At 34.4% G+C, this 9840-nt stretch overlaps 4 protein-coding genes across 4 annotated transcripts in view; 1 reads left to right on the forward strand and 3 right to left on the reverse strand.

Annotated features, from left to right (window-relative positions):
• LOC119838300 overlaps window positions 1–230 on the forward strand; it is a 12389-nt gene extending 12159 nt beyond the window's left edge. The window contains exon 6 of the mRNA XM_038364168.1: window positions 221–230. Within this exon, the coding sequence (XP_038220096.1) occupies window positions 221–230 (10 nt within the window). The remainder of the gene's footprint in view (window positions 1–220) is intronic.
• Window positions 231–458: 228 nt separating this feature from the next.
• LOC119838338 lies at window positions 459–1419 on the reverse strand. The gene is made up of 2 exons (XM_038364253.1): window positions 1149–1419; window positions 459–710 (listed from the first exon to the last, which is right to left on the reverse strand). The coding sequence occupies exons 1-2, from the start codon at window positions 1218–1220 to the stop codon at window positions 477–479; spliced, it is 306 nt and encodes a 101-aa protein (XP_038220181.1). The 5' UTR covers window positions 1221–1419; the 3' UTR covers window positions 459–476.
• A 4060-nt stretch (window positions 1420–5479) lies between these two features.
• LOC119838404 (trichohyalin-like) lies at window positions 5480–9727 on the reverse strand. The gene is made up of 4 exons (XM_038364338.1): window positions 9655–9727; window positions 8571–8774; window positions 6892–7062; window positions 5480–5778 (listed from the first exon to the last, which is right to left on the reverse strand). The coding sequence occupies exons 1-3, from the start codon at window positions 9667–9669 to the stop codon at window positions 6910–6912; spliced, it is 372 nt and encodes a 123-aa protein (XP_038220266.1). The 5' UTR covers window positions 9670–9727; the 3' UTR covers window positions 5480–5778; window positions 6892–6909.
• LOC119838301 (dynein regulatory complex protein 11-like) overlaps window positions 9725–9840 on the reverse strand; it is a 5638-nt gene continuing 5522 nt past the window's right edge. The window contains exon 15 of the mRNA XM_038364169.1: window positions 9725–9733. Coding sequence (XP_038220097.1) covers window positions 9725–9733 — 9 coding nt within the window. The remainder of the gene's footprint in view (window positions 9734–9840) is intronic.

The raw sequence follows: 9840 nt of genomic DNA on the forward strand, positions 1-9840 counted from the left end.
TGGAAAAGTATTAATAATAACAATGATTTATTATAACAACTACAATATATTTTTTTATTAACATTGTTGTTAGTAACATTACATTAATAATTTTAAATTTATTCTTGACCTTAATTTTTGAAGTATCAATTCATCAATAACATGTAGCCAAATATTTTGAATTTATCACAGTAGAAATAAATAAGTAACATGACATTGGCAAAAATATGATTGTTACCAGAAAATTCTGAGCGCTTCCATTAGCGAGGTCAGTCACTTGGATGCAAACACATATACAATGTATAAATCTTTGCACTCATGTGTGGAAAATCATTTTTAAATATCATCTTACACTTGGGATTTTAAAATTCGAGTGAATGTGATAAGAACAGTATGATTATGAGATTGGATATGGTTGAATGCATTATCTAACATTCTTGTTATAAGAGACCTGTGCTTATATTGACTTGTAGCCTCAATAAATATCAACAAAATGCTCACCTTTGGTTTTGATCAGCCATGATTGTACCAATATCTTCCCGCACTTGCCGCTGCATAGAAGACTCCACTCGTACCTGGTGTCTTGTCTCCTCATTGGCCTCACACTGCTGCTTTAACTCATGACGATATTTCGTGTTTTTGTCCACTTGAGCTTGCTCGTAGCGATCATGAGATTCGTCATCATCATTGAAGGAGTCATGAAGATTCTTATGTGAAGTTACATCGTCTGACTGTAGCCAAGTTAAAAAAGTTACACTCAAACTACAAATTCGGGTATATATGTATAAAAAGATATTGACTTATCTTAAATTCATGATCACATTTTTTCATTCATCTACAAAAGAAAGTTTATGCAACTTTCACAACTTATAACAACGAAACGAATTTTAATATTTAGTTAAAAGGATAGCAATTGTGAGAAAATAAAGCTACCCCGACAGAATCGGGGCAAACATCTACTTTAATATAATACTTATGCTACTGGTGGACATCGAAAAAAATTACCATTTCTTATGAAATATAAGCACATAAGCTTCTTATTTGCAAATTGATTTAAGACATGACTCTTGTATGAAGGAAGTTAGATATTTATAAAGAAAATTAACCAGGTACAATCCATCCATCCTAACGAGGTCGTAATGATGAGTTAATTTAATTCTTCAACTTACTCTATCTTGCCGCCTACGTTCCTTGTCCTGCAGATATGCAGAACTGCGGTGTCCGGATTCATTCATCTGCATCAGTGCTTTTTATTTCCTACTTGATATATTTTCAGTGTGCTGCTTAAATGATTATCGAAAAAATCAAGATTGCACCAAAATTCAAGGTTTTGGATCAATAAAAGTAACAGCTGTACCAAGTACCAAATACTGCGACACAGAATCCAAACAACCTTGAAACGATTGCCGGTAAATTAAAAACAGACGGAAAATGACAACTGTGAACTGACGGTTAGCTACAGATTAAGAAATTGTTACTCCGTAACGGTTACTTAATACTATAGATCCTAGTTTATATCTATGCCTGATACTTCTACTTGATCTGTGGTTACTTACATTGCCATATGGAGGGATTAGGAAATATGCATGAAATTTTAATTAGGATGAAATATTATTATTTTTTCATAAACTTTATTACTTCTCAATTAAGCTACCTCTAATATTTTTGGATATAGTTTTTATTTCATCAAGAAATTAATTAATAAAAAAAAATGTGAAACGTCACGGGATGCCTGGCAGATGTGAAACATCGACATTATTTTGTAAAAGTAATATGCAGAAAAGAACATATTGTGATAGGAACTAAATATGTCATAATGATAAAATAAAATATTACGATTTTTTTCCAGATAACGATGACTATTTATTGAATAAATATTTATTTTCATTAAATATAAAAATTTACGAATTTATTTCAAATCGTGACAACTTAATTCGTATAGCGTGGCGATGCGTCGCCACGGCATGCGTCGCCACGCGGTCGCCACGCGCAGAAATCGGTTTTACGTGCGGCTAAAAAAGTCTGGGAAATTCAAATATATAAAACGCTACACCATTGGTGAGATCGAATACATCGACCTATGACGTCATAGTACAATAAGTACCACCATCTACCAGTGCTGCCACCTTAAACATTTATCCCTAAATTTAAGGGAATGACTCTATGCGTAGGGATTTAAAATTGAGAATTAGAAAAGAGCTCTTTGTCGCTTTCATTTGTACTATAGCAAACAAAGATATGCATTCTAAAAAAAAAGGTGTGTGTGCGATTCACACACGATAGAAGTAAAACTTCAGTAAATTGACAAAATAATGAGATGAATATATATAAAATATAAAATAGTATGTATATTTCTGTCTCATTCTTTGCCGGCTTCATTCTACACATTTTTGTATTTGTGTCTCTTACCTGTCGTTTTTCCGTTGCATCAGGTTTGAAATCACAACGATTCTAAAGAAGTTTCACTTCAAAAGTTTCACTTCAATAATAAATTCTGAGAATTTTTTTAATCTCACTATAACGTGACTCGTCACGCCATGTGCATAGCCACAAGGAGACCCAAAAAAATTTTTTGGCATCACTGTTTTGACACTCGACGTTCTAACTTCTATTGTGTTGTTACATGATCTAAGTGTTTTTGTGATGACGATATTCTTTAAATCAAATCCCAATTTCACGTCTGTTGAAATCAAAGGAGTAAAAGCTCTGAACTATGCATATCATGATTCATTTAATGTATAGCATACTTACGATACGTTTTCTAAAATATTTTTGACTCTCCCTTTAATCTCCGATAATTTAACAAACAATTCAAAAAATCTGATAATTTAATTGCAACAGAAAAGTCGTTAAGTGCTATTGCTCATGCGTTAATTATGCAAAGCGATGCTTTAAAAAATGGTGTATCGGAATTGTTACAAATTACAATGGGCTAACGACAGCGAGGAATTAAACAAAGAATCTTTGCTTTCTAAAATTAAAGACACTTTTTCGGGCAGTTTCCAAAAAATTTCATTTGATTGCTTACAATTAGTATGCGGTCGTAGAGCATATTATTGAACAAAGATCTCTTCTAAAATTGAGTAGAAAATAGTTTTTAAGGGGTAGTTTGAAAAAGATTCCGCCCTCTTATCGATGTTATATGTTCCAAAAGGAAGCTTTAAAAATAAATGGCGATATAAATAAAATTTTCTTACAAAATAAATCCTCCTTTTCTGCGCAAGAAAAGCGAATTATAACTGGATCCCAGGCTGTACATTCTGGACCCAGTATGTTTGTTCAAAACCAAACCGGTCGCCCCTTGCACCGTTTACGTTTAAGTACAATAATAATAATAGACATTACGCACCTCCCAAAGGAGTGCGGCCTAATTATGATCGTTTATTTCGACTTCACTTTAGATCACAAGCTAAGCAAATGCGATTTAACCGACCGCAATTTAACAGCACAAATACCTCGGGTCCTACGGGCAAAGGCGATAAAAGATTTTGACAATTTGCAGACGTTTCGGGGGGAAAGGTTTTTGTCAGTGCGTCGAAAGAGAGAGGTGCCCCAGAAGCACTGCTAAAAATAATAACAGGGTACAAAATACCATTTTAAACAAAACCACCCTTGGTGATGCCGCATTATATCAAAATCCGTTATCAAACTTCCATCTGTCGATATGGATTTGTTAATAAACAATATGCTATCGGAAAATATTTTACAGCATGCCCCCGAAACGCCCAGTTTTTTATCTACCCTTTTTTTGACTCCAAAAAGCAACAGTCCGATTTTCAATCTAAAAAGATTGAATCAGTATCTCAAAGTAACGAAATTCAGACTACTTTCAATTCAACGAGGTCCAGATTTTTTATAGCCCCACGATATTATGGTAAAAATCTATCTCGCCCAAGCGTATTGTCACGTGCCCGTGGCCGTGAGTCATCGTTGCTTTCTAAGGTTGATATACAACGGCCAGATTTTACAAATGACCTGTTTACCTTTTGGCCTCACAACAGCACCCAAGGTTTTTGCGTCCCTGACGAACTGGACAGCGGAATTCCTGCGCGAAAAAGGTATTCGAATCCTTATTTTTCTCGACGACTTTTTGATTGGCTACCAGGACAGAGCCAGGCTTATCAACGAAACTCCAATGAGCTAATTCTTTCTGCCATGGTTATAAGGCCTCGAATAAGGCTCCTGGACATAATAAGAGTTTTAATGGTAAATGAAACTCAACTGCTATCTAGCTTCGTATAGCTACCTAAGGATAAAATAATGATAATAACAATATATACTTTTTCGCAGCATCATAAATTTTATTTTATCTGTATCTTTCGTAGCTCTGTGGCGGGAATACGAAACGAGAGCATTGTCCTTCGGAGTTATTGAGTTGTTAAAAAATCCTGCATCCTGGAAAATAATACTTTATATAAAAATAATAAGCATTTAGAGTTCTTCATATATTAACCATAAGTAATACACAATATATACTGGATTATAACCAGTTAAATTATTATTGTGTAAAATAATAGGGTTAAAATGATTTAAACCATTTCACTCAAACCCTGTCATCTAACAAACATTTATTTTTTTCTGCGCCCCGCGGTTTCTCCCGCGTAAGACCGTATCTCGTAAGAATATCGGGATAGAAAGTTGCCTTTGTTATTCCAGTTGTGCAGCTATCTACGTTCCAATTTTCATTGCAATTGGTACAGTAGTTTTTGTTTGAAAGAGCAACAAACACACACACATCCTTTCGCATTTATAATATCAATATTAGGAGTAGGACTATGCATGGCCTGACTTTAATTTTTTTTCTGTATTTATTGTTTAATCTGTACATATAAGAAATAATCAGTTAAAATAAAACACAATTTTTTTTAAGCATTTATTAAAGTTATACAGGTATTGCGTGCAAATGACATAACATAAATATAATATAGGCCACTCTGGGTATACATTGAAACTACCTTCTAGATAAATTTAAAAAAAAATCAATGTTTTTGGTTGACAATAATTATTTAACTTATTCATGAGTTAAAAATGTCAGACAATGCATCAAAATTACAGTATCCAATATTAAAATAATGATTATGTAACGCATAATATGCATTTTATACATACAAATAATAACATACATTTTATATTTACCTACTTGTTCTTTTTACATTTATAATGACATTCATAATTATACCATATTATACATATCTACATCTCATGTATGATCTTTTATTTAAGTCGTTATTCAAAATTGATATACTATAAATTGCAACAAACTACACTTTGTGACTTATTAGATTTAAAAAGAATATGTTAACTTGTTCAATATTAGAGCATATTACGATGATTATAACTTTCATGATATCAATGTTAAAAATTATAACGATATACTTGTATTTTAAGCAGCTTTGCTAAGTGTTAATTTTAACACACTAAAAGCATCAGGCTACAAGCCGGCCAAAACTACTGACATAAAGTCCAATAAATGTATTTTAATAAAGAAGTTTGTTTGTCATTTTTTTTTTTGGATAGGTGAATGTACTTAGTCTAGAAATCACGTAATATTTAGGAATCGCGACCACACCGCGTACTGAAACTAGAATCTAAATACGATATCATAATTCAAACATTTAAAAAAATTTCCAAGATTCTACATTTGAATTCTGAAGAAAAATATTTATTTCTTTATTAATAATAAGAAGCACGTGCTAAACGATCGCACTGATTATAGACTTATAGCTCCTAAATTACAAGTCTCCCAAAAGCATCCACGTTAGTTCCATTGTTAAATTCTTTATCTTGCGCGATAACATCCTGAAACAAACGATAATGACTGATAGTTAATATTTTATTTCATCTGAAACACAATATTTCATTGGAAATTCGTTCCTTTTAGGAGTTTTATACGATAAGAAAAAAAAAATACCAATACATAAAAAAAATTATAAAAAACCAAAAATCTGGCCTATAGAATAGACATCCCATCCCATATTTTGTCATACACAAGCAGAGGCCGCTGTTTTATGGTTTTTACTGTAACATAATATGTAGACTCATTATTTTCTTTATGTGCTTTCAAGAGGAATATATTCCAAATTTTATGCAATAGTTCGCATTGTGGTCATGCGCTAATTGGTTTTGAAAGAAAGAAAGAAAGAAAGAAAACAAGCTTTATTGCCACATAAAAAAAACACAAATCCATGGAAAAAGTAATATAAATAACAAAATTAAAACTAATATAAATTAAAATTAACATAAAAAAATTAACATGGCAATCGGGACAGACTCAGCCATGCTGACGGGCTTTAACCCCCGAACAGCGCTGATTTTCAGTCTGCCCACGTGTTTTGTTCGCAGTTCTTATATATTTATCGAGGTACCAACCATATCATATAAATGCACAGTAATCCAGCATAGTAAACAGTTTTGGTGATACGTTATCTAGCTAACAGCCTTTTCAGACAAAAAAGAATGTCCAATGCTAAAATAATTATTTAACTCTAATCAATAGTTGTTAAAACTGTGTTTATACTTATATTTAACTGTTGTGTAATAATATCAATTGCTATTTTAATTTAAATTGTACTTACTATTTATGATATCTGGACGGGTTGCAGGCCTACGATACAAGTTTCCTTAGTGTAGGTCTGCAGTTCATATTATCTTTTATTGTGTAATAAAAAAAATAAAGAAAAAATTAAATATAGCTCACTACTTAGTAAACTAAGTCTGCAACTTTCTAATCATTTAAAGTAAAAAAAAAACACCAAGAACTTACACGACACTGAATGAAGTTAGTAACTGATGAGTATTTTTTTAAAAGATAAGAGTAATTTGCCGCGGGCAAAAGCTAGTTGTTAATAATTTGAACTCTAGAAAAGCCCGGGTGAACAGTGCTTGTATTAGTATAGATTACAACTGTCTCACCCAGCATCCGTTGCATCATTACTTCCTGTATTCCTCCCTCTCCATCTGCCTGCGGGCCGCGTCGTCCTCGATCTGCTCTCGCAGGTCCTCACCGTACTGGTTGTTCACTTCCTTCTTCTTGCGAGTTCTCTCCTTCACATCTTCGTCGTTGGCTGCCATTAGTACATTTGCCTGTAATATATTTTGTAAGTTTTTTTTTTTTTTTGTTTTATGTTACAGTCCGCAATGGAGCTGGTGGGACGCCTGATGGTAAGCGCTACCACCGCCCATGAACATTTGGAGAGGCGTAAGGTCTGCAATGGACCGCCGACTTTTTGGGAAGGGATTAAGAAAGGATTGACGATAGGAATAAAGGAAGGGACTGGGAAGGGTAAGGAAAAGGATATGGGCCTCCGGCTCCCCCACTCACCGAACGAAACACAGCAGAATGCTATTTCACGCCGGTCTTCTGTGGGGGTGTGGTACTTCCCCGGTGCGAGCTGGCCCAATTCGTGCCGAAGCGTGCTCGACTACCACTAACAAGTATATGTTTTAGGCTACAAATAAAATAGTTTTCATCTGACGATTACAGGAACCTTTGCTAAAAAAGACACAAAACATACAGTAATTTTTTTTTGTATTTGCTTTAATTTTTTTTTCCTTTGAGTTAACTTAAAATCGATATTTAAATATCTTTTTCGGAAGCTAATTTGTATAAAATATTGTACTTTTTTCTCTAATTATGCTTTGATTTTTAAAGACATTGACATTTAGATAGCATCCAAAAGTTCGACGATTTTTTCAAGATTGTCACAAAAAATATTCTTTTTAAGTTTCAGTTAAAAATATATTACATTAAAAAGGCGTTCTTTGCTTATGCATTATTAAGGAAATACATATAACCATACTCAGCAGCTGAATTTAGTCTCAAATCTAAGATCACTGTAATACCTTTTCGTTTGAATTGTTATGTTACATTATGTGGAATTTATATATGGAGGTGTGTCCCAGCCTGTGTCCCGGCTAATTTAAGTTTTTATGGGTGTCATTGTCAATTTAAGTTTAAGTACTTTTTTTTCGAACTTTACTTAACGTACGTACTTTTTTTTCTGGTTTCAATTAAACAGTCTGTCGTGGCAGTTGAGCACACTTCGGCACGAACTGGGCTCTCTCGCACCGGGGAAGTATAACACTCCTACAGAAGGCCGGCGTGAAATAGCATACTGCTGTGTTTCGTTGGGTGAGTGGGGGAGCCGGAAGCCCATGTCCTTTTCCTTCCCATTCCCAGTCCTTTCCTTTATTCCTCTCTTCAACCCTTTATTAATCCTTTTACAGTTTGAAGTCGGCAATACATTTGTAGAGGCGCATGGTCTGCAATCGATCTTTCGCCTTTCCAAATGTTCATGGGCGGTGGTAGCGCTTACTATCAAGCAACTCAACGACGATATTATAGAAAAATTTTTGAAATTTTGAAATGATAAATGATGGCCATGAGGGAATGAACGGATGGATAGAAGGGAATGAACGGATGGATAGCAGGGAATGGGCGGATGGATAGAAGGGAATGGACAAATGGATGGTGGGGAATGGACGGATGGATGGTGGGGAATGGACGGATGGATGGTGGGGAATGGACGGATGGATGGTGGGGAATGGACGGATGGATCGGTCGGAAGGGAGCGGGGCTCCCAGGGGCGCACCGCGTCGCAGAAGTGCTGGTCGCGCTGGCGCTCCTCGCGGCGGCCGCGGCGATGGTCCTCCATCTGCAGCAGCAGGCCGTCGCGCAGCTCGCGCTGCTCGTCGCCGCGCAGCTCGCGCCGCCGCCGCTCGTCCGCTTCGCCGCGCTCGCCGCGCTCGCGCGCCTGCTGCGCCTCCTCCGCGCGCGACCGCTCTCCGCGCTCCTCCTGCCATCGGTCGTCGCTTGTGTCGATTCATTTTATAAATACACTAATATCAAATAATAAATATTCTATATCCCTTCTCTATATATATAAAATTCTCTTCACAATGTTAGTTACCATACTCCTCCAAGACGGCTGGACCGATTCTTATGAAATGTCGTGTGCTTAGCTTGAGAACTTTGAATTTCTGCCATCGCATACGCTTTCAAAATTATAAAATTCCTTGCCAATCAGATAACATAAGAATGCCTTTGAGCAATTAAGCCTCATTCATTACCATATGTACCTGCATGTAAGATAACGGGAAAAGCACTAGCTTTTTAAATAAAATAAAGAATCTTCAAAATTGTTTCACAAGTTCTGAAATAAAAAATACCGTTTTTTTTTTTAAATTGGTTGTAATTAACAGACATTCATATGCGATAAATGAATTTATAAACAAATCGCATTTTTAATTGACATATGACAAATAATTGACAAATAAATGTATTTGACATTTCCTATTCTTGGATTGCTTATGAACATAGATATTATCATCTATTTGATTATTTTAAATTTCTACAACTAGCTTTTTTACACACATCCGGTATTAAAACTTCTATATGTAATATTCTTCTTCTTTCTTTGTTCTTGATCCATTAATTAAATGTTTTATTTATTCTAAGTTGCCACAATTTGTATATAATATGTTCATACACTTTATTATTATTAAAACTTCATATCATATGTTCACTAGTTATTTTATAAATATTCATTTATGCTGTAAGAATTATTGTTTTTCAATAATTTTAACTTAAGTTGATTATTAGGGGAATATATATTGTATAAAAAAAATGATACTGAAATTATTTCAAATTCCTAGAGTCAAATAAAGACAAGTTACCTCATCAGCCATCATTTCTTCAGCCCGTTTCTCATTATAGTCATCTTTTACTTTAATTTTTCTTGCTCGTTCAGCAATACTGCAATATATTTTAAAATGTCTCAACATATAACCTTATAAACTGAATTAACCAAAATCTTCAATAAGGGTTGATTTGTGCCTTTATATATATTTGTAATGAAATTA

Source organism: Zerene cesonia, unplaced genomic scaffold (assembly GCF_012273895.1).
Source record: "Zerene cesonia ecotype Mississippi unplaced genomic scaffold, Zerene_cesonia_1.1 Zces_u002, whole genome shotgun sequence".
Taxonomy (NCBI): Eukaryota; Metazoa; Arthropoda; class Insecta; order Lepidoptera; family Pieridae; genus Zerene; species Zerene cesonia.

Excerpts from the sequence above, each read along its gene's own strand:
- LOC119838338 (XM_038364253.1), bottom strand. The coding sequence starts at position 1,220 with ATGCAGATGAATGAATCCGGACACCGCAGTTCTGCATATCTGCAGGAC. Across the intron at positions 711-1,148 it reads AACGTAGGCGGCAAGATAGA|TCAGACGATGTAACTTCACA; the intron begins GTAAGTTGAAGA and ends ACTTGGCTACAG.
- LOC119838404 (XM_038364338.1), bottom strand. Across the intron at positions 7,063-8,570 it reads ACCAGCACTTCTGCGACGCG|GCAAATGTACTAATGGCAGC; the intron begins GTGCGCCCCTGG and ends AATATATTACAG.